Genomic DNA, 25,699 nt, shown 5'->3' with positions numbered 1-25,699 from the left:
ATCGTCATCAAACTCAATTGCTGTTGACTATTAAGCTTTTACTGCAACTTTCCACTTTTTTTGGTCAATATTTTTTAAATTTTTCTTTTGAAAGACCTGCACAAATTTCTAATGCTTTAAAATTAATTATACAAAATGAAAAACTCTATAGTTCTGGTCTGCTTTTAACTGAACATATTGTTTTGTTTCCACCATGAACAAATACAAAGTTTTTGTAACAGTTTGTCAGGCTATACGAAATGACTGGTAAATGAGCTATCCAAAGGCTGACAGTTCTGAGCTTTAATAACTAACTTGTCAAAAACCTCATTAGTTGTGCACATTAATTACATTGAGGCTATTACAAAACGTGTTTATATTGTCATTATGAAATAAATAATAAATGTATGTTTAGATACACTAATCCTTTAGATACCTCACCCATACAACTTTACTAATAGATTATTCTATGGGGCATCTGTAAATATTAGGGATATCTTTCTGGTTTTAAAGGGACACAAGTCAAAATTAAACTTCCTGATTCAGATAGATCATGTAATTGTAAACAACTTTCCAGTTTACTTCCATTAACAAAATGTGCACAGTCTTTTTATATTTACACTTTTTGAGTCACCAGCTCCTACTGAGCATGTGCAAGAATTCACAGCATATACGTATATGCATTTGTGATTGGCTGATGGCTGTCACATGATACAGGGGGAGTGGAAATAGACATAACTTTGCAATTTATTTAAAAAAAAATTACTACTCATTTGAAATTCAAACTAAGTGCTATTGCATTGTCTTCTTATCATGCATTTGTTGATTATGCAATTCTACTGTATTGACTGGTCCTTTAATTATAGATACTGATTAAAATGAAACAAAATGAGGTATAATGAAGGCAAAGGAGCAAAAGAAGTGGAAAAAAACAACACCCTACTTGTGCACAAACCGGGTCGCATATTCTAAATATTTCACATTCAAATGTTCTTCATATAGCATAATATAAAAAAAAATGTTGAGATAGAGGGATAGGGAAAGATGGATAGAGGGATAGAGATAGGAATAGAGGGATAGAGATAGAGGGATAGCTGGATAGAGATAGAGGGATAGGGATAGATGTTTAGAGGGATAGGAATAGATGGATTTAGGGATAGAGGGAAAGATGGATAGGGATAGATGGATAGAGGGCTAGATGGATAGGGAAAGAGGAATAGGGAGAGAGTTAGAGGGATAGAGATAGATGGATAGAGGGATAGGGATAGATGGATTTAAGGATAGAGGGAAACATGGATAGGGATAGATGGCTAAATGGATAGGGATAGATAGATAGATAGATAGATAGATAGATAGATAGATAGATAGATAGATAGATAGGGATAGAGGGATAGGGAGAGAGTTAGAAGGATAGAGATAGAGGGATAGGGATCGAGGGTTAGATGGAAAGAGGGATAAGGATAGAGGGATAAGGATAGGGGAATAGATGGATAGAGAGATAGGGATAGATGGATACAGTGATAGAGATATAGAGGGATAGATGGATAGAGAGATAGGGAAAGAGGGAAAGGGATAGAGGGATAAGGATAGATTGATAGATGGATAGAGGGATAGGATAGAGGGCTAGATGGATAGAGGGATAGATGGATAGAGGGATAGAGATAGAGGGATAGAGATGGATGGATAATGGGATAGATGGATAGAGGGATAGGGATAGAGGGATATGGATATATGGATAGATGGATACAGGGATAGAGAGATAGAGGGATGGATGGATAGAGGGATGGATGGATAGAGGGATAGAGATAGAGGGATAGATGGATAGAAGGATAGGGATAGATTGAGAGATAGAGATAGCGGGAGAGATAGGGATAGAGGGATAGGGATAGAGCGATAGGGATAGAGGGAAAGGGATAGAGGAATAAGAAAAGAGTGATAGATGGGTAGAGGGATAGGGATAGAGGGATAGATGGATAGAGGGATAGGGATAGAGGGATAGAGATAGATGGATAATGGGCTAGATGGATAGAGATAGAGGGGTAGGGATAGAGGGATAGAGATAGAGGGATAGGGATAGAGGGATATGGATATATGGATAGATGGATACATGGATAGAGAGATAGAGGGATGGATGGATAGAGGGATAGAGATAGAGGGATAGGGATAAAGGGATAGATGGATAGAGGGATAGGGATAGATGGAGAGATAGAGATAGAGGGAGAGATAGGGATAGAGGGATAGGGATAGAGTGATAGGGATAGAGGGATAGGGATAGATAGAGGGAGAGGGATAGAGATAGAGGGATAGAGATAAAGGGATAGAGGGAGGGGACAGGAGCGGGTGGGACTGTTGCGCTGCAGAAATTGTTGAAAACGGCAGGGGGGGGGGGGTTTGTGAAGGAGGGAAGGGGATGAAGGAGAGGGGATCTGAGTGGATAGGGTTTTTTTTGGATGGAGAGGTGGGTAAATGAGGGAGGGGGGAGGGAGTTGGAGACATTTTGGCCCGTGAACATGGGATTTAACACTAGTATAATATAATATGGGAATTATCCTTCTTACACTTTACTGCTGGTTTCTTTCCAATTCAGCAAAGGTACAATACTATTTTTATGTGTAAACAGGGTTAAAATATTGTGTCATATATCAGATGTGATAATAGAGGATTAATAGAGTTGTGATTGGTCTGTTATATTTTCTGTTACATATTATACAGGTGTGAAAATCACTTGTATGTTAATTACTAATTTGTGATGGCTACAAAGGTTTTAAAAGATTGTTAAGCATTAGACAAACATGCCTGATAAAACAGCACTTATAGCTGAGAAACACGTAGCAGTTTTGTTATATCACAACAACTTTGTTGTTCCCTTAATTTATTTTTAATTTTTAATTATAGTTTTTAATTGGAGGCACAACTGATTCCAGTGCATCCTGTGTATCCTAAACCAGTAGCCACTGTGGGTGATTATCCCTTTTTGAAGCCTGTGTATCCTGAACCGACAGCTACTTGTGGGTGATTACTCCTTCCTGGAGTCAGTAAGCTGGGACACTGAAAGTTCCCAGACCGTATGAATCAGCACAATCAAATGCTGCCAGCTTTGTGAGTACAAATGTTTATGCACTGAAATTGTTTCTCCTTGTGCAAAGTGCGCTGAATTGTTGAACGATGCACAGTGACACCATCTGCAGCAAGATGATGTTGTATGTCTTTGGAGGTGGTCTGTGGGCTGTTTTTGACCGTTCTCACCATCCTTTGCCTTTCCAATATTTTACTTGGCCTGCCACTTCTGGCCTTAACAAGAACTGTGCCTGTGGTCTTCCATTTCCTCACTATGTTCCTCACAGTGGACACTGACAGCTTAAATCTCTGTGATAGCTTTTTGTAGCCTTCCCCTAAACCATAATGTTGAACAATCTTTGTTTTCAGATCATTTAAGAGTTGTTTTGAGGCCCCCATGTTGCCACTCTTCAGAGGAGAGTCAAAGAGAACAACAACTTGCAATTGGCCACCTTAAATACCTTTTCTCATGATTGGATGCACCTGTCTATGAAGTTCAAGGCTTAATGGGCTCACCAAACCAATTGTGTGTTCCAGTTAATCAGTGCTAGGTAGTTACAGGTATTCAAATCAACAAAATGACAAGGGTGCCCAAATGTATGCACCTGTGTAATTTTGTTTGGATGCATATTGCACATTTTCTGTTAATCCGATAAACCTAATTTCACTACTGAAATATTACTGTGTCCTTTAGTTATTTGATAGATCAAAATGAAATTGCTGATCCAAACACCCAATTATTTATAAATGAAAATCATGGAAATTGTCAGGGGTGCCTAAACTTTTACATACAAATGTATATATATATATATATATATATATATATATATATATATATATATATATATATATATATATATATATATATTACACACACATACACCTTCGGTCCCTTCCCAGCCCTTGTCATATACCATATCATTTTAATTATACCACAAAATATTTATTTATTAAAAACCATTGTTTCATACGTGTTAAGTGTAAATATAAATTAAAACTTATATTTCCTTTGTATTTTATTTATATATATTATTTATTTTTAAAACTTTTTATTTTCAGGTGTTTTTTTAGCAAACTAGCAAGTGATAATGGTTTACTTCAAATCTCCAAAATCTCTACTTTCTACAGAGCTATTTTTAATTGTGCTCGAGCACAACATTTGCCATTTGTTATATGAGCGCAATCAGCTCTCAAATAGTGTTCCTTGTGCTATCCATTAAATGTATAGGGCACTCTAGAATGTTTTCAGCTGTGTTAAGATGTTTTAGATAAAATATTTAACCATCCACATGTAACACAAGATAGTGCATTATTCTTTGTGCAAGGTTGCACCCTGAGATTTTGATTGCACTCCACTTGTAATGTGCTTTATTATGCACACACTTGCAAGGGTTTGTGTCACATGATATCAGAACTTGAACCACAGGCAGAAGGAATATACATATGTGGGGCCTAGTATGGTAATGGAGGAATACATTAGGAATACATTAGGATTGACTATGAATTGAAACCACTGAAACAATGTTTGATGAACTAGATTGCATTTATCACGATTTTATTTCACCTTATATAAGATAACTTCACCAGGGTTGTCAGTTTGTATGTGTACTAGAGTATCCATGGTAACTGTGTTAATTAGATTGGACACACATGTTCTCAATCAATATTCTACCTATCAGCTGGGTTTATGTGTTTTATATAGCAAGTGTATGCTCATTTTTGTATTCATTAGCCTGAGGAAACAGCCCCATAGAGGCTGAGAAACGCGTTTCTTTTAATAAAGTACTATTTTAATCAATACACTTGCTGCTGTATATCATTTTGGGATCCTACATATCTCTGGATCTGGTTTGGGAACTATTTTGTCTGTTGGTATCCTGGAAACAGTCAGCTGGGCGGCTGAGAAGTCCCAGCTTGTGATTATTGTACCTGAAGGTGCTTTGTAATATGTAAGTTTGCATAGTCCTTATATACACACACATTTGTACATACTGTGCTGGGCTATGTTGACTCTGTATCCCTTTATTTAGGAACCTGGTGGACCCCATAGGCGAAGATTATCACAGAATATCTGGCTGAGTCTGTTCAATTTGCTGGGCAACAGTGAGGTTCTAGTCTGTCTCCTTGCACCTTCTGGTGCATTATATTTGTGAGTATATTTCTTACAAATTCTGTTTCCGCCTTGTCATTTTGGTATTAGGCCATTGGGCGCCTCTGTGTTCTTCTTTTTCTATATTAAAATACAGTTGGCTAGATTATGAGTTTTGCGTTATTGTGAAAAAGCAGCGTTATGGCTCTTTTTCACTACCGCTGGTATTACAGGTGTTGTAGGTATAGCTGTACGGCACAACTTTTTGGCCATCACGCAACGTAACTACCGCACCTTTCAAAAAGACCTTTTTCAATGGGACTTCCATAGCGCCGGTTTTACGAGTTTGCCTGTCCGGCCAAAAAGTGAGTGGTACAGCCTATAACTACAAGATCTGTACCGCCACCTTAAAGTCAGTAGTTATGAGTTTTACGTTACAAAGCTGTAGCATAAAACTCATAACTAAAGTGTTACAAAGTACACTAACACCCATAAACTACCTATTAGCCCCTAAACCGAGGCCCTCCTGAATTGCAAACATTAAAATAAAATAAAATTATGAACCCCTAATCTGCCACCCCGGATATCGCCGCCACTATAATAAACATATTAACCCCTAAACCGTTGCACTCCCGCATTGCAAACACTAGTTAAATATTATTAACCCCTTAATGACAGAGGACGTACCAGGTACGTCACAGAAAAAACTTCCCTTAATGACAGTTGACGTACCTGGCACGTCCTCTGTTGTCTTAAGTGCTGGAAGCGATCACAATCGCTTCCAGCTGCTTACAAGGGATTGTAGTGATGCCTCAATATTGAGGCATCACTACAATCACCCATTTCACATACCGATACAGAAAGGGCCACTCTGTGGCCCCATCTGCATCGGCTGTGTATGTGCACAAACAAGTTGGTGGGTGGGAGCTGCTATTTCTAATTATGCCCCTAGGTGTTGATACCCCAACCGATCGCACAATATCCTGTTTGCATTACCCGGTGCTGCGGTTGCGGCGGGGGGGGGGGGGGCGGGAAATATACAGTCATCTTGAAAATAAAAAGATCGATGTAGATGCAGGGGCATCTCTGTTTTTTAGTAAGGGATCTGGGAGGGATGTAGATTATTTAGGGGGGCCAGCTACACTACAGAAAACAAACATTTTATATTTAAAAGTAAAAAAAAATATTTTGGGGAGCAAATTGGGTACTGGCAGACAGCTGCCAGTACCCAAGATGGCGGCAAATAGATAGAGGGGGAGGGTTAGAAAGATGTATGGGGGGATCAGGGAGGTTGTGGGGTAAGGGGGGATCCATCACTGCAGACTGTATGACAAAAAATAAAAAAAATTAAAAAAATATATTTTTATTTCAGTACTGGCAGACTTTCTGCCAGTACTTAAGATGGCGGTGACAATTGTGAGGTGGGGAGGGAAGAGAGCTGTTTGAGGGGGGTCAGGGGGGGATAAGGGGGTGGGATGTGTCAGGTGGGAGGCTGATCTCTACATTAAAGCTCAAAATTAACCCCACAAGCTACATAATTAACCCCTTAACTGCTGGGCATATTACAAGTGTGGTGCGCAGCAGTATTTAACGGCCTTATTATTACCAAAAAGCAACACCAAAGCCATATATGTCTGCTATTTCTGAACAAAGGGGATCCCAGAGAAGCATTTACAACCATTTGTGCCATAATTGCTGTTTGTAAATAATTTCAGTCAGAAACCTAAAATTTTGAAACATTTTAGTTTTTTTTTTAATTTGATTATATTTGGCGGTTAAATGGGGGCATGAAATATACCAAAATGGGCCTAGATCAATAATTTTGGTTGTCTACTACAGTACACTAAAGCTAAAATTAAACCTAAAAGCTCCCTACAAGCTCCCTAATTAACCCCTTCACTGCTGGGCATAATACACGTGTGGTGTGCAGCGGCATTTAGCGGCCTTCTAATTACCAAAAAGCAACGCCAAATCCATATAGGTCTGCTATTTCTGAACAAAGGGGATCCCAGAGAAGTATTTACAACCATTTATGCCATAATTGCACAAGTTGTTTGTAAATAAATTCAGCGAGAAACCTAAAGTTTGTGAAAAAAATTTGTGAAAAAGTCAACTTGACTTGATCGCATTTGGCGGTGAAATGGTGGCATGAAATGTACCAAAATGGGCCTAGATCAATACTTTGGGTTGTCTACTAAATATAAATATATACATGTCAAGGGATATTCAGGGATTCCTGAAAGATATCAGTGTTCCAATGTAACTAGCGCTAATTTTGAAAAAAAGGGGTTTGGAAATAGCAAAGTGCTACTTGTACTTATTGCCCTATAACTTGCAAAAAAAGCAAAGAACATGTAAACATTGGGTATTTCTAAACTCAGGACAAAATTTAGAAACTATTTAGAATGGGTTTATTTTGGTGGTTGTAGATGTGTAACAGCTTTTGGGGGTAAAAGTTAGAAAAAGTGTGTTTTTTTTTTCAATTTTTTCCTCATATTTTATATTTTTTTATAGTAAATTATAAGATATGATGAAAATAATGGTATCTTTAGAAAGTCCATTTAATGGCGAGAAAAACGATATATAATATGTGTGGGTAAAGTAAATGAGTAAGAGGAAAATTACAGCTAAACACAAACACTGCAGAAATGTAAAAATAGCCATTGTCATTAAGGGTAAGAAAATTGAAAAATGGTCCGGTCATTAAGGGGTTAACCCCTAATCTGCTGCCCCCAATTTTGTCACCACCTACATACACTTATTAGGGGTTAATAAGTGTAGGTACGTGGCGGGGACATTGGGGGAAGCAGATTAGGGGTTAATAAGTGTAATGTAGGTGTCGGCGATGTCGGGGGTGGCAGATTAGGGGTGTTTAGACTCAGGGTTTATGCTAGGGTGTTAGGTTTAAACATACATTTCCTTTCCCCATAGACATCAATGGGGCTGCTTTACAGAGCTTTACGCACCGTCATTGCAGGTGTTAGGCTTTTTTTTAGCCGGCTCTCCCCATTGATGTCTATGGGGAAATCGTGCACAAGTACGTCAAAGCAGCTCAAAGCAGCGCTGGTATTTGTGTGCGGTATGGAGCTCAATGCTGCCATATTGTCCACAAACGCCGTTTTTTTGCAAACCTGTAATAGCAGCGCTATTAAAGGTGAGCGGTGGAAATAACTTGCAAGTTAGTAGCGAGCCACTCATAACGCAAAACTCGTAATCTGGCTGAGTGTATGTACTGTGTGCATTTTAAATTCCACGATTATGTCATAAATAATAAATGAAACATTAAGTTTAATTAAGAAATGTAAAGGAATCAATACCTGTCCGAAATTCCATGGCTGGCTTTGAATAAAGTCTTTACTTCCTTGATACAAAATGCCATGTTCATTCATCACATACTCTTGTCTCTGAACTTCATCATCCAGAAAGACATCATCATCTGGAAATGCATAAAATCACAGACTTTTCAACTTAGAAGACTCTCTCTTAAATAAAACAGAGCCTTAAAGGGATAGCCTACTTGAAAATTGTTTATCACCCATTCCCCAGTTTTGCATAACCATCACTGTTACAATTATATACTTTTTACGTCTATGGTTACCTGTATCTAAGCCCCATTCAGACTGCCCCTTATCTCAGTACTTTTTACAATCTTGCATCATAGCCAATCAATGCTGGTTCTTGTATAGCCACTATCATTCTCCACGGAAGTGAGCACTAACACTGCTGGCTGTATTAAAAAATTGTAAAAAGCATTAAGATAATGGCAGGCTGCAGGGCTTAGAAACAGCCAAATTTAAAGGTCATAAAGTATAATAATTTAACAATGTTTGACATGCAAAGCTGGGGAATGGATTATCTATTTTTTAAAAAAAAATAACAACAGTTATAACAGTTTTCAAGTGCCCCTTTAAATTAATAAAGTAATAAAGAAAATAGATGCTACCATATTAATGTGAACAACACTTGTAATAGTAAAAAAAATAACTTCAGAACTAGAAATGTTTTTGTGCTTTTTGTGAGAAAATATGTTTTCCTTTCCGATATGGGGATGATAGCTTCTTACAATTTATAAGGCTAGATTACGAGTGGAGAGCTAACAGTTATGTGCAAGCAAAAAGGGGTTTATCATGGCTGTTAGCATGCGCCAAGTTTAGCGCTTGTACAAATGAACACCATAAATTGCTCAGACTACACCCCGGCTGCAAACAGAACCCTTGTTGAACACAAGGGCTAATTTTGGGCAGGGTAGTAATGGGGATCTTCACATTACATGACGTACCTGCACGCTAAGAGCACTTTGACTCACACAGTACATGGGCTGGCGTTGGTCTGGGCCTATATGGCAATTACGGATGCACCATCTCATAAGGATTACCTTGCAACAGGATCTTTTGATTCCAGGATCGTAAGATTGGATTACAGTTGAACTCAAAGTACAGATAAGTGACACAATAACTGTGGTATTGACTTTTTGGCACATACGCAAAGTGGAGGGTCGTGTTAGTCGACCTGGGTGCCAGAGAACACTCACTGTCCATATCTTGGAACTGTTACTTACCTGCCTGAATCCATACATCAAATTGTATTGTAATATGTTTTGAATATATGTTGCTGATTGAGTGGTATGCCGTATTGAATATAAATGTGTGCATAAATAGCTACATTTAACACCGTATTGCCATGCTTAGATCCCCATTACTACCCTGCCCAGAATTAGCCCTTGTGTTCAACAAGGGTTCTGTTTGCAGACTGGGTGTAGTGTAAGCAATTTATGGTGTTCATTTGTTTCAAACTTTATGCTGTTTTTATGCACTGAGCATTTTTATACTAGCTATGCTCATCTTTTCTGTGTAAAACACACACAGAGAAATGCAATGGCGCTAACACTCTTTGGAAATATAAATAATGTTTTTTAGCTGACTCACTCACTTAACTTCTAAAATTAACAAAAATAACACATATAACCAATTTTAAACCAATTAGAGATAACAAACTGGTATATACCAATATGAGAAAAAATAACTCCTTCTATTGAAAAAAGAATGACCCAAATATATACAACAAAAATATAAAAAATATATATTACCACCTCCGGATGAAATAATCTATATCCCACTTGAGACCTCTGCTGCTTATTTGCCAAATGTATCCTTCATACCACTTGCAGTAGAGCAGGAACTTTCAATCTAAAAGAAAAAAGCGCAAACAGGACTCAAGTGCAATAAAACACACAGTGGCACCAGCGCTCTAAAATTCACACTTACAATGTTTATTAATAATAAAAGCACTTAGAAACAATCATCAGCAAACGGCTTCCGTTATTTAAGTCCCCAATACTCAGCTGCTTGAAACCGCTCTCCCTTCTGTGGTAATACAGTCTGTTTCCCATGTCCATCGGAACATAGAACGTTTTAGGAGAGATTTGCTGCTCAAGCTACGGAAGCCCTGTATGTCCAAGAAAAGCAAGCGTATTCCTCTTAGTACACTTGGGACTAAGGATCCTCTAAATGGTCACAAGTCCTCAACGATTACCCCAACGCGTTTCATCTGCTACCGTGCAGACTTCCTCAAGGAGAATAGTAAGTATTGTAATGCCGGATTACCTAGATTATATAGATCTATATATGTATTTATATTTTTAATGTGTTTAGAATATTGATTAATTGTTTAGTCGCCATATGAAATATGTATAATTAATTGTATATGGATTAATTGTTTGGTCGCCATATGAAATATGTATAATTATTAGGGATTTGATGTATATATATGTAATAGTGTGTATTTTAATTATTTAGATTTCTTCCGTATGTGTTTTAGGGGTTGGGGTTTTAGGACCCTGTGGTATCATTTGACGATTTAACAGAAAGGCCAATAACCAATAGAATGACAATGGAGGGTTTTTATTAAAGTGATTCTAGGTAATCCGGCATTACGATACTTACTATTCTCCTTGAGGAAGTCTGCACGGTAGCAGATGAAACGCGTTGGGGTAATCATTGAGGACTTGTGACCATTTAGAGGATCCATAGTCCCAAGTGTTCAAGAGGAATACGCTTGCTTTTCTTGGACATACAGGGCTTCCGTAGCTTGAGCAGCAAATCTCTCCTAAAACTTTCTAAGTTCCGGTGGACATGGGAAACAGACTGTATTACCACAGAAGGGAGAGTGGTTTCGAGCAGCTGAGTATTGGGGGCTTAAAAAACGGAAGCCGTTTGCTGATGATTGTTTCTAAGTGCTTTTATTATTAATAAACATTGTAAGTGTGAATTTTAGAGCGCTGGTGCCACTGTGTGTTTTATTGCACTTGAGTCCTGTTTGCGCTTTTTTCTTTTAGATTGAAAGTTCATCTTTTCTGTGTGTTGCTATTTTTCATGCAGTGGTACATTGTTTTAGTCACGTGACTTGATATTGATACAGTGTATTTTGAATTATATACAGTGTTTTTTTAAATTAACAGCCGTCAGTACTCCAATACATTGGATATGTTATATAGCTCTATTATTTAAAGAGCAATAAATACTGTTTATACTGACTTTAAAAGAGTGCTTTATTCCCTATCTTTTTACAAGGTGCACTTATTTTGGTGTACTGTTTTTTTTCTTGTAGTACATGCTCTGATATATATATATATATATATATATATATATATATATATATATATAGTATCAATGAACAAATGGCTGCACTCACTGGTCCTTTTCAATCAAAAATATTTATTTCTGTGACGTTTCGGGGACCGTATCCCCTTCCTCCTGAGGAAGGGGATACGGTCCCCGAAACGTCACAGAAATAAATATTTTTGATTGAAAAGGACCAGTGAGTGCAGCCATTTGTTCATTGATACTATTCATTTTTTTGCATGCACCCTGGCACATTGTATTTGTAAGTGAGAGTGCTCTCCTGTTGCTAATATTTATATATATATATATATATATATATATATATATATTTATATTTATTTACAGTATATATATTTTTATATATATATATATATATACTCACCAGCCACTTTATTAGGTACACCTGTTTAATTGCTTGGTAACACAAATTGCTAATCAGCCAATCACATGGCAGCAACTCAATGCATTTAGGCATCTAGACGTGGTCAAGACAACTTGCTGAAGTTCAAACCGAGCACCAGAATGGGGAAGAAAGGGGATTTAAATGACTTTGAACATGGATTAGTTGTTGGTGCCAGACGGGCTGGTCTGAGTATTTCAAAAACTGCTGATCTACTGGGACTTTTACACACAACCATCTCTAGGGTTTACAGAGAATGGTCCAAAAAGAGAAAATATAAAGTGAGCGGCAGTTGTGTGGACGAAAATGTCTTGTTGAGTCAGAGGTCAGAGTAGAATGGGCAGACTGGTTCGAGATGATAGAAAGGCAATAGTAACTCTCTGAATGCACAAAACGTCAAACCTTGAAGCAGATGGGCTACAGCAGCAGAAGACCACACCGGGTGCCACTCCTGTCAGCTAGGAACAGGAAACTAAGGCTACAATTTGCACAGGCTCACCAAAATGTTTTGTTTTTTTCAATAACACTAAATAATCCTATCTGTATAGTGTGACTGTCATCTAAAAGCTAAACAAAAACATTGAGGTCAATCAAAATCCTTTAGACACACTCATCTAATGCTTTTTCACAGAAAATCACCATTAAAGTCTATGGGCTCCCTTTATCAAAGATCCAACCACGCTGCAAGCGGGCGGCATACGGACTGGATCAGGATTATTTTACTCCACCACATTTTAGGTAGAGTAGAGGTTAAACAACAGCCTAAAATAATGGACCCCTAAAGCTGATTTAGTGTTTGATAAATGGGGCCCTGTGGGGTTTTATGAAAATAACTCATTTGATACATTTATCTATTTAACTATTGTGATCAACCTTATTATGTCTAATTCTAAGTGTAAGTTTCATTATTAATAAAATGTTGTTTTATATCAGTTTCTACCTCAATTCTTAGGAGATGGTTTATATAATTAAACAGAAATATTCAATTAAATGCATGCAGTTCATAAATGCAAGATGGTGTGGTATTAACCATTTGTTGTTTGTTTACTTACCCTTATAAACCAACCCTAATATTTTTACAAACATTAAAAGGTTACAAGACAAGGTGCTAGCGACACACTGGCAACATTATCTGATTGGTTGTACATCTCGTCCCTCAGGGAGACAAGACCAATCAAGAACGTGTTTTTGCAGGTTCTCGGACAGAATTGTCTGATAACTTTTATAAGAACATCGTGAGGGGTGGGAACCATGGTTAGGTTCCCAAAGGTCGTTGAGGTGGTTAAAACAGAGTGCTCTAGAGTGTATCTGCCCTCTGCCCTTATTGCATTATCTTATTGGTCTGTGCGTTCGTGACGCACCGGATGCACAACCAATCGGATAATGTTGCCAGAGTGTCGCTAGCACCTATTGTTATAAGTGGAGCATTATTTAACACTCCTGCTCTAGCACTGACTCCGCTAGAATTAAGCTTCGTATTACAAGTCGAAAGTATAAAGTTTTCTCTTGTGCGCTAACACGACAAGCGTGAAAAGCCAAACTTAGAATATCACACACGCAATAACCTATTACCCCATAGAAGTCAATGGAGCAAAAAAAAGTGGAAAAAAATCTAACACTCTAATCACGTGCAAACCCTATGGCATATTCTCAAGTTCGCCAATCTGACATGAAAATATGAATATTTCCAATTCCAATGTTCGTATAGGGAAAAAAGCTTTTCCCTTTAAGTATGCCACAGAAGTGTGTTAAACAACCTAGCATGTAGTGAGCAAAGCAGCTGGTAGTATTTAATTTACGATCATGTCTCATTTAATCCATGTAATATTAAAGGGACAGTCTAGTATAAATTAAACTTTCATTATTCAGATAGAACTTTTAATTTTAATCAACTTTCCAATTTACTTTTATCATCAAATTTGCTTTTTTCTCTTGGTATTCTTAGTTTAAACTAAACATAGGTAGGCTCATATGCTAATTTCTAAGCCTTTGAGGGCTGCCTCTTATCACAGTCTTTTTAAATCTCTTTTCAACACAAAGAGACTGAAAGTACATGTGGGCCATATAGATAACACTGTCTTCAGGCACAGGGGGTTATTTAAGATTTAGCACAACACAATGCTAACTGCAAGACAATAGATAATAAACAGTCACAGTCATGTGATCAGGGGGATGGAAGAAGGTTCCTAGATACAAGGTAATCACAGAGGTAAAAAGTATATTAATATAACTGTGTTGGTTATTAGGGATGGGCGAATGTTTCGCAACATTTGAAAAAACGGCACGAATTTTAACACATTCGTTCGTTCAAATCGAATTTCGATTGTTTACATAACATTCTAACATTTGATTTTCGAATGTTCGGTTTCGAATTTTACGATTACATTCGAAAATATTCTTTTCGAAAAATTCGAATTTAGATTGTAATAGTATTTCTAATGCTTTTTCTTTAAATGTAATATTCGAATTATGCAACATTCGAATTCGAAAAATTTGAATTTAGATTGTAATAGTATTTCTAATGCTTTTTCTTTAAATGTAATATTCAAATTATGCAATACGTGTATTTGAATTCGAAAAATTCGAATTTAGATTGTAATAGTATTTCTAATGCTTTTTCTTTAAATGTAAAATTCGAATTATGCAATATTCAAATTTGAAAAATTCGAATTTAGATTGTAATAGTATTTCTAATGCTTTTTCGTTAAATGTAATATTCGAATTATGCAATACGTGTATTCGAATTCGAAAAATTTGAATTTAGATTGTAATAGTATTTCTAATGCTTTTTCTTTAAATGTAATATTCGAATTATGAAATATTCGAATTCGAAAAATTTGAATTTATATTCGAATTCGAAAAATTCAAATTTATATGTTTGTAATAGTATTTCTAATGCTTTCTTTAAATGTAATATTCGAATTATGCAATATTCTATATGGAAACATTCAAAATGATATATTTGTATCTATTATGTATCAATTTACTAGATTCCCGCCCTACCACATGAACTATTGAACTTCTGAATAGTATTTGTTAAATAGAATGTTAAATTCGAAATTTCGAATGTGGACATTCGATATAATTATAAACATTCGAATTCGAAAGTGACATTCGAAAACTGTAAATAACATTCGATTTTCGAATTTTTAAGAATATTCGTTCTTATCGACATTCAGATTTAGAATTCGAATTTCGGTAATAACATTCGTTCTACATTCGAAATTCGAAAATTTACACATTCGCCCATCCCTATTGGTTATGCAAAACTGGGGAATGGGTAATAAAGGGATTATCTATCTTTTAAAACAATAACAATTCTATGGTTGACTGTCCCTTTAATCTTGGCTATTTTTATATTAATTTCTTCCAATCAAGAACAAAGGGACACATTCAATAATTCTGCTCATTTAGAGCTATATTACGTGTGGAGTTTAAATTACTGCTCCCGCTCGTGCGTTAACTTCACTAGAAGTAATCTGGATACACTAATCTGGATGCGCATGTCAGGTAGCCCACGTGGAAAGTAAAATGTTTGTGCATGAGCTCTATCCCGGAGCACGTAAAAAGCTGAAATTTGAATATCGCAAGCACATTAATGTATTCCCTCATAGACTTTAATGGAGTGTGAAAACACCTGAGACCTTATATCTTTGAGACCTTATACATTTTTTAGACAATATTTTTTTTTATTAATATTTAATAGACAGTGTTATTATGAGTGTAACTGTATTTTAAAAGTATTTTGTGTAACTTTTTAGTCTAGCGTAACAGTTAAACAGAGCTTTGAAATCGCACTTACCCAACAAGCATTAAAGTCAACTTTTTTTTACTTTTAACTTGTAATATGTACTCTATTTCCAATGCATGCAAAGAGCCGCAATATACCCCTTATCGTTCTCGTACAACAGTTAGCATGCCACTTGTAATCTAGCCCTTAATAAAAAAAAAATTGGATCAATTAATATTTCATTTTCTTGGGCTGTTTTTAAAACTGCTTACCAGGGCACCAAGGATTGAACAAAAGAAGAATGTTTCCCAATGTAAAGCTCAAAGCTCTTCCACGATAGGTCCCTTCCAGACATAGTACATAGCGCCCAATGCTCGCTGTTGCTGCAGTACATAAGGAAATTGCTAAAGAAGTGACATTTCCGCTGATTAGCTCTGCACTCCATGATCTGCTATCTCTTAGCTTATATACTGGAAACTTGATCTGTGTCCGTAATTGCTCTTTAGGATGCGGGCCTGTGGGAAATAGAACAGCAAATAAGGAGATATATGATGCCATTGTGAATTAAGTAATTTAGTCGTTATGTAATATCCAGTTTAAACAATTTCATACAGTGGTGCATTCTATTTCTGACAAACAAACACACACACATATATAAATAAATAGATAATAGGATATTAGCGTGTATCAACTCACGTTAAGTAACATACAGGTGCAAAAATGCTCTAATGTGGTATAACTATGTGTTTAATCCCTGCTTCAATTTGAGTGCATGCAAACAAAATATGTGCTTTTATTTATGAACAAGAAATGCAAAATTAATTATATTAATGAATCAGTTTACTTTACAAAAGTCCTCAGGCAGTTTTATTTTTAATAATAAATTATAACGAATCACACATAAAAAATGTTGTTTTAAAAATAGGAAAAGGTTGTCTGAATTATATGAAACAAATACAAATGCAGCAACATAATGATCCTGGCTCTATGCTTGTGTCAATATTTTAGTTAATGAAATGTCAGAAGCTACTGAAAAAAAAGTTTGTTATTACAATATTAATGCATATGATTATTTTATGTCATGTTATATGGTCAAAGGTTAGTACAAAAAAAGGTAAAGAAAGCAAACCCAGAATTATTAATTAACATAAAAACTATAACTAAGCAGTAAAAGTAGGATAGTAAATAATTATTAAAAGCATAGAAACATAATGGATCTTTTTGTGTTGTTATTAATTCCATTAATTGAAGAACATTGATCGTCTTTTAGCAGAATATGTTTAGAGCTAGGAGAACAAAATTAGAATCTTTGGCAAAGCAAATTCATGCAGTTTCCTAATGAAGATACATTTCTAAACCACTAGAGTTGTCAGCTGTGCTCCATGAAAATATAAGGGGCGAGATTACATATACGGCATAGGCTTCAACGCAACTGCGGAAACCCATGCCACTCGTAAGTTCACCTTGCACACCGGGTGAATCATATATACATTGCCGGCAGATTATATACTGCTGTACGTCTGATAAACTGGCGAGGTACAGAAATGTGTGGAAACAGACATTGCAGTATATGAGCTCCCGGCGCCTAAGTAAAAAACAAAAAAAAGTTAAAACACCCTTAAAAGTCTAACCCACCTCCAAAAATAATCCCGACATGTCAAAACCCCTATATCTGCCATCCCCCCACATCGCAACTACTAATAAAATATATTAACCTCTAAACCGCCAACCACCCACAACACAAACAAGCTAATAAATGTATTAAACCCTAAATCGTCATCCCCCCACATTGCAAAGTACCTATCAACACTATTAACCCCTAAACCCCCATCCCCCTTACAATGCAAAGTACCTAATTACCCTATTAACCCCTAATCCGCCAAACCCCACAACACAATCTACCTAATGAACCTAATAACCCCTAAACCATCATCCCCCCACAACGCAATCTACCTAATTAATCTATTAACCCCAAAAACCCCATCCCCCCACAATGCAAAGCATTATTCTAATCACTAAGCCCCCTATCCTAAATTAACCCCAATTACATAAAATAAAAAGGCTATCTTTTTCAAAAATAAAAAATAAAATAAAAATTACCAAAATAAAACAAAAATTCTAATTTAAAATTAAAATAAAAAATCCTATCATTACATTAAAAACAAACAAACCTAACATTAAATTAAAAAAAAAATCTATTACAAAAAATAAAAAAAATCTAAAATCCCCCATTATCCCCACACAACACAATCTACCTAATTAATCTATTAACCCCTAAACCACCATCCCCCACAACGCAATCTACCTAATTAACCTATTAACCCCTAAACCGCCCCCCCACAATGCAAAGTATTAATCTAATCACTAAGCCCCCTAACCTAAGTTAACCCTAATTACATAAAAAAATCATATCATTACATTAAAAACAAACAAACCTAACACTAAATTAAAATAAAAAATCTAATATTACAAAAAAAATCTAAAATTACAGAAAAAAACACCAAAATTATCCAAAATACAAAAATGTAAACCTAATCTAATACCCCTGTAAAAACAAAAAAGCCACGCCAAAATAAAAACACACCCTAATCTTAGAATAAAGTACCAATAGCCCTTAACCCCTTAATGACCACATCACTTTTCCATTTTCTGTCCGTTTGGGACCAAGGCTATTTTTACATTTCTGCGGTGTTTGTGTTTAGCTGTAATTTTCCCCTTACTCATTTACTGTACCCACACATATTATATACCGTTTTTCTCCCCATTAAATGGACTTTCTAAAGATACCATTATTTTCATCATATCTTATAATTTACTATAAAAAAAAAAAAAAAATATGAGGAAAAAATGGAAAAAACACACTTTTTCTAACTTTGACCCCCAAAATCTGTTACATATCTACAACCACCAAAAAACACCCATGCTAAATAGTTTGTAAATTTTGTCCTGAGTTTAAAAATACCCAATGTTTACATGTTCTTTGCTTTTTTTGCAAGTTATAGGGCCATAAATACAAGTAGCACATTGCTATTTCCAAACCACTTTGTTTCAAAATTAGCGATAGTTACATTGGGACACTGATATCTTTCAGGAATCCCTGAATATCCATTGACATGTATATATTTTTTTTTAGAAGACATCCCAAAGTATTGATCTAGGCCCATTTTGGTATATTTCATGCCACCATTTCACCGCCAAATGCGATCAAATAAAAAAAATTGTTCACTTTTTCACAATTTTTTTCACAAACTTTAGGTTTCTCACTGAAATTATTTACAAACAACTTATGCAATTATAGCATAAATGGTTGTAAATGCTTCTCTGGGGTCCCCTTTGTTCATAAATAGCAGACATATATGGCTTTGGTTTTGCTTTTTACTAATTAGAAGGCTGCTAAATGCGACTGCGCACCACACGTGTATTATGCCCAGCAGTGAAGGGGTTAATTAGGGAGCATGTAGGGAGCTTTTAGGGTTAATTTTAGCTTCAGTGTAGTGTAGTAGACAACCCCAAGTATTGATCTAGGCCCATTTTGGTGTATTTCATGCCACCATTTCACCGCCAAATGCAATCAAATTAAAAAAAACGCTAAATTTTTTACAATTTTAGGTTTCTTACTGAAATTATTTACAAACAGCATGTGCAATTATGGCACAAATGGTTGTAAATGCTTCTCTGGGATCCCCTTTGTTCAGAAATAGCAGACTTATATGACTTTGGCGTTGTTTTTTGGTAATTAGAAGGCCGCTAAGTGCTGCTGCGCATCACACGTGTATTATGGCTAGCAGGGAAGGGGTTAATTAGGTAGTTTGTAGGGATCTTGCGGGGTTAATTTTAGCTTTAGTGTAGAGATCAGCCTCCCACCTGACACATCAGACCCCCTGATCCCTCCCAAACAGCTCCCTTCCCTCCCCCACACCACAATTGTCCCCGCCATCTTAAGTACTGGCAGAAAATCTGCCAGTACTAAAATAAAAGTTTTGTTTTTGTTTTTTTAATAATTTTTTTTAGCATATTTACATATGCTACTTTGTAGGATCCCCCCTTAGCCCCCAACCTCCTTACTATTCAAAACTTTAATACATAACTTTTCTGTGCGCGCCTCCGATCACCCCCGCCCACGATCCCGCCCCCCTCCACATCATCAGGGCCATCGATGGCCGCCACCCGCCTCCCGAACCGGCTCCCACCCACCAACGGATTTAGCCGGTGATGTCCGGTGCAGAGAGGGCCACAGAGTGGCTCTCTCTGCACCGGATTGCTAAAAAAGGTTATTGCAGGATGCCTCAATATCGAGGCATCACTGCAATAACCGGAAAGCAACTGGAAGCGAGCAGGATCGCTTCCAGCTGCTTTCCAGACCAAGGACGTATGCCACACATCCTCGGTCATTAACTGTATTTTTTTTGAGGACGTGTGGCGTACGTCCTTGGTCGTTAAGGGGTTAAAAGGGCCTTTTGTAGAGCATTCCCCTGAAGCAATCAGCTCTTTTACTTAAAAAAAAACTACAAATTAACCCCTAACAGTAAAACAAACCACCCAACCCCCCAAAATAAGAAAAGCTAAAAAAAATAAACTGAGAATTTGCATATCTAATTTGCATATCTTACCCAGAATTCTCTTGTGCATTGGTAACATTGTATATGAAGTATTTCTGGGAAAAAGCAAGCAGGGAATGTTGCCTAATTGTGCTCATTTCCTATGCAAATATTTACATTGATTTAATTTTGAGACATGGAGGATTTTAATTTCAGTTTTTTATCTTCCCCATAATTTTAATGAAATATATATATATATATATATATATATATACAAAACACAGAAGGGAACTGCACTCTCATACCGGACCGGGTACACATCCCATGACCCTGCAACATGCTCAGCCCTGGGTGCCACTGGCACTCACAGGAAGCTGTGCTGTCTCCAGAGCCACAAGCAGTTAACCCCAGACAGGTCTGGGTGCAATAACCATAGGGAAAATTACAAAACAAATTAATACAACACACAGAGAAAACCCAGCACTCACTTACAAGCTCTCAGCTAAGATTTAAAAGCAAAAATGGAAAGGTTAGTCACTGCATCTGGCCAAATGGGACAAGCTCAGGTACCACGTCAAGGTCCTTTCCAATTCCAATACATATACATACATACATACAGTAAAGTTATAATTAGACATCATGATTTAGACAGAGCATACAATTTTAAACAACTTTCCAGTTTACTTCTATTATTTAATTTGCTTCCTTCTCTTGTTATCCTTTGCTGAAAGGTTTATCTAGGTACGCTCAGGAGCAGCAAAAAATATAGGTTCTAGCTGCTGATTGGTGGCTACAGAAATATATTGTCATTGGCTCACACATGTGTTCAGTTAGAAACCAGTAGTGCAGCGCTGCTCCTTCAACAAATTATGCCAAGAGAATGAAGCAAATTTGATACTAGAAGTAAACTGGAAAGTTGTTAAAAATTGTATATTCTACATAAATCATGAAAGAAAAGTTTTGGGTTATATGTCCCTTTAACATTCAATATTGACAGAGACAGTCCGAGGAAAAAGTTCCAAGAGTAGCTTAAAAGTTCATCATTTATTGAGTATTATTAAAATACAACATCACTATTTCAGTCAACATTCAGTTGCTCATCCAATTTATATATTAAAAAAAAAACCCTTATCCAATGATTACTTTATTAAAGTGATATTCTAGTCACAATTGATTAAAGGGGAAAACATTAAAATGCAATATTTACTAGAATATTTATGTTATAAAGTTAATACTAAGAAATTGTTACACTGTTTTCTTTCAAGTATTTTGTGTAAACAATACTTTAAAATTATTTATAGTTTACAAATTACTTACATTTGGCTATGGATAGCAAGTGAGTGTGACATATCTTAAAGGGACATTCCAGTCACAATTGAAATACACATAGATGAATTACATCTTTGAATAGAAAAAATATTTGCAATATAAATGTATTGGCAATAATGCTTCTAATAAAAGTTATCACTGTTTTAGTATTAACATTTTTCTCTTGTGAAGTATAGCCAGATAGTCTCAAAGCACCAGCATATTCAATACTGCAACAGCTCAAAGTGCCAGTGGGGCTTTAATCATGTCAGCAAATAACAAATTGAGTCATTACCAGATTATATGAACACCTTAGGCTCTCTGAGCAAGTGCTGTGTTTAAAATGCTGGTGCACGGTGCATACCTAAATACACTTTTGAAACAGCTATAGCTTTTATTAGAACCATTTTTGCTAATACATGTATATTACAAACATGCTTCAATTCAAAATTGAAATACATCCATGTGGATTTCAATTTGTCTGGAATGTCCCTTTAAGGAAAATAAGCCCTTTACTTTTTTATGTGATTATTAGTGTACCTGTTTGTGCTATAATGTTCAGGTTCTCCAGCTTCTCCTCCGTATCTCTGCAGCGGAACAGTAGTTTGACTGTGAAAGGCTGTCCTCTGCGAATAGTAAGGTCTCTGCTTCGGATTAAGTCTGTTTTATGCTCAAGCCCATTCTTGTGCTTTTCAAAATCAGCATTGGAAAGTTCTGGCTCTTTTAGGGGAATGGATAAAAATAAGAGATTCATAAAATGGTCTATAAATTACAGAAACTCTGAAGTAAACTTCAGTTTTAAAAATGTTGCATTAATTTTATGTTGCTATTAGTATTTAATTACATCCAATGCTTAGAGAAGGGATATATTTTACTGAAGACCAAAAGCAAAAGAAGCAATTTTATTACAAGACTAAATACTTCTTTTTAAATTTATCTGTTGTTTGTTCATTTTAAGTTATATGTCCCTTTAAGAGAAACATGTTAAATTATATGTCCTTATAAGGGAATTCACCAGTTTAATAATTTAAACTATCCTGGTCCATAATGTAAAGGAAATATTTAAATGGACTGAATTGTTAAGATAAAATTATTTTACATGTCATAGAATTTTATTACAACATTAGTGCATCAAAACAGATATTTAAAGGGACATGACAGCTAAATTAGTCCTCAATATGATTTAGTAGAAAGGAACTACATTTTAACAAAGGATACAAATGAAAGAGGTACATTTGATAATATATGTAAATTGTAAAGTTTTTCAAATTACCTTCTGTCTGGATCCTAAAAATTAAATTTGATTTCTATGTCCCTTTAATATGTAATACAAAATATTAAACCCAACAATTTCTATTATGTATTTTTAAACCAGAAGAAAAACACTAAAGGTTATAGTATGCTTATGTTGTAAGCTTACAAACTCACAGTAAGAACAAAATTATTGGTATTCTTAAATGGATAACTTAGTTTTTTACTAACATTTGTTAAATTTACAACAGGAATATAATCTAGCCTTAAATAAACATGAAAGGCAATATTTAATTTTCATGATTCAGACAGAAAATGCAATTTTTAAGAGACTTTTCAGTTAACTTCTATTACAAATTGTCTTCATTTTTTTCTATATCCTTTCTTCAAAAGCATAGCTAGGTAGGATCAGGATTAGCAATGCACTACTGGGAGCGAGCTGGTGATTGGTGGTTGTACATTTGTCTCTTATCATTCCCTGATGTGTTCAGTTGACGTTAACTATGTGTTAAAACACTTTGCAAGCAATCAACTGAAATAAATTAGCGCTGTGGAATTTGTTGGCGCTCTACAAATAACCGATAATAATAATAATAATATTAATAATAATAATATATATTAACACATTAGATTGCTTTCTTTTTTGACATTTATATGTCCCTTTAAGAATTTTGCATTTGGCAAAAAAGTGTATTAATAAAATATGGATAACAATGAACACATCTAGTCACAGATTTGGTTATATGTACTAGATACATATTTATATGTATGTTTGCATATGTTTTTGAAAACTAAATATATGTATACATTTATGTATGTGTGACTATATATATTATTATAAATTTCTGTATCCTGTATAATTATGCATCTCTACATGTGATTATTTGTGTATATTGTTGCTTAAGATTAGTCCTTTCAATGTTTATGAACAGTGTTTGTGAAAAGAAAAAAAAGTATTTTTTTTTAATATTTTAAATATCAATACAAACACACAAATGACTGATTCTTTCTTAAAACTTTAACTATGAAACAATTGCTTAAACCCACTTTAAATAATCCCACTGTCATGACCTATAGACAACTGCACAGTAAACAAGTGGTCACATCAGATTTGTTTATACTACACAGAATTAAAACATTTTGAACAAAGTTTCTTAATTAAAGTTATTATTTCTAAAAAAAACATCAAGCTTTCAAAGATTTAATTGTATAAGATATTATAACTCTCAGGCCATGCACAATATCTGAAAAGCTACCATTACAGTATTTATATGTAAATACTCACGAAAAGCCATGATCTGCAGCTCAGCCTGCACCCTGGTGCTGTGATGTTTAATCTTTTTAGAGACATAAGGTGCATCTTTGTAAGATGAATCAACAACTCCAGCATTGTTCAATTTCTCATCTAAAGCACCTCCTACTATGTCTCTGCCCAGGTCATTCTAAGTGTGACTTATAAGAGCTAAATTATAGGAAGCCCATTAGAAAAAATAAAACACATACTGTTCTGATGACAATACACTAATGTATGTTAGTATCTATACCTCCTTGTGGCTGATACCCCTCAAAGATGTTGTGGTGAGAGGGTTTATTTATTTACAAAAAAGATTCTTGTTCAAAATGAGACTTTCATGATCAGATAGAGCATACAATTTTTTCAATTTACTTCTATTATGAAATTGACAGTGGTCTCTTGATATCCTTTTTTGAAAAGCATATGTAGGTAGACTCAGGAGCAGCAATGAATTAGTGGGAGATAACTGGGGATTGGTCAATCAATAAAATATATGTATAAGAGGAGCACCAGTAGTGGTTAAAAATATAACTTTCCTCTCTTCCTTTCCCTTATTCACAAAGTTGATCTCGCTGGTATATCCTGGCATTGTACAAAATAGATCAGACAATTGTTTGTATCCCTTTCTGGGTCCTCTCAAGCATTGTTGCTACTAATAAGTCTTCAAGCTATAATGTTAAACGATTTTCAAAATGAAGCTGGTGTTTGGTGGTTACACACATATGTCTCTTGTCATTGACTCATAAGATGTGTTCAGTTAGATCCCAGTAGTGTATTGCAGGGATTAAACACATAGTTATTATATAACAGCAATAGTGCAATAGTAAACACATTAAACCATTTTAGTTGAGCAATTGTATGCCCCTTTAAAATGGCACTTGATGATTTTACACCTAACGTATACCTATGCTTTTAATTTACCTGTCTATTCATAAACATTATTCACCACCGTTTGGCAAATTAATCTATGCAAACACATTCATTCACCACAGTCGCTGTCCTATGAGGGGGTTGGGTTTCTATGCACTCCTATTAATTACTATAATAATCCCAAACCTCAAAGGTGCCAATTGCTTGAAATTTGGAAAGTTAGCACATATTCTCAAAGCAAAGAGAAAGGTAAAGTCAGCACCTATTCTCAAAGCAAGGAGAAAGGTAAAGTCAGCACCTGTTCTCAAAGCAAGGAGAAAGGTAAAGTCAGCACCTGTTCTCAAAGCAAGGAGAAAGGTAAAGTCAGCACCTGTTCTCAAAGCAAGGAGAAAGGTAAAGTCAGCACCTGTTCTCAAAGCAAGGATAAAGGTAAAGTCAGCACCTGTTCCCAAAGAAAAGAGAAAGGTAAAGCACCTGTTCTCAAAGCAAGGAGAAAGGTAAAGTCAGCACCTGTTCTCAAAGCAAGGAGAAAGGTAAAGTCAGCACCTGTTCTCAAAGCAAGG

The 25,699-nt window shown here is 35.7% G+C and overlaps 1 protein-coding gene across 1 annotated transcript in view; it reads right to left on the bottom strand.

Moving 5' to 3' along the window:
- LOC128640848 (protein-glutamine gamma-glutamyltransferase 5-like) overlaps positions 1-24,277 on the bottom strand; it is a 74,846-nt gene extending 50,569 nt beyond the window's left edge. Inside the window, exons 1-4 of the mRNA XM_053693286.1 lie at positions 24,258-24,277; positions 22,262-22,441; positions 16,148-16,390; positions 8,443-8,561 (exon numbers count right to left, since the gene is read on the bottom strand). Of these exons, the coding sequence (XP_053549261.1) occupies positions 8,443-8,561; positions 16,148-16,390; positions 22,262-22,441; positions 24,258-24,267 (552 nt within the window). The 5' untranslated portion in view covers positions 24,268-24,277. The remainder of the gene's footprint in view (positions 1-8,442; positions 8,562-16,147; positions 16,391-22,261; positions 22,442-24,257) is intronic.
- Between the last annotated feature and the right edge of the window lie 1,422 nt (positions 24,278-25,699).

This window comes from Bombina bombina, chromosome 1 (assembly GCF_027579735.1).
Source record: "Bombina bombina isolate aBomBom1 chromosome 1, aBomBom1.pri, whole genome shotgun sequence".
NCBI lineage: Eukaryota > Metazoa > Chordata > Amphibia > Anura > Bombinatoridae > Bombina > Bombina bombina.
The sequence above is the reverse complement of the archived record's forward strand: the minus strand, read 5'-3'. Positions and strand labels throughout refer to the sequence as shown.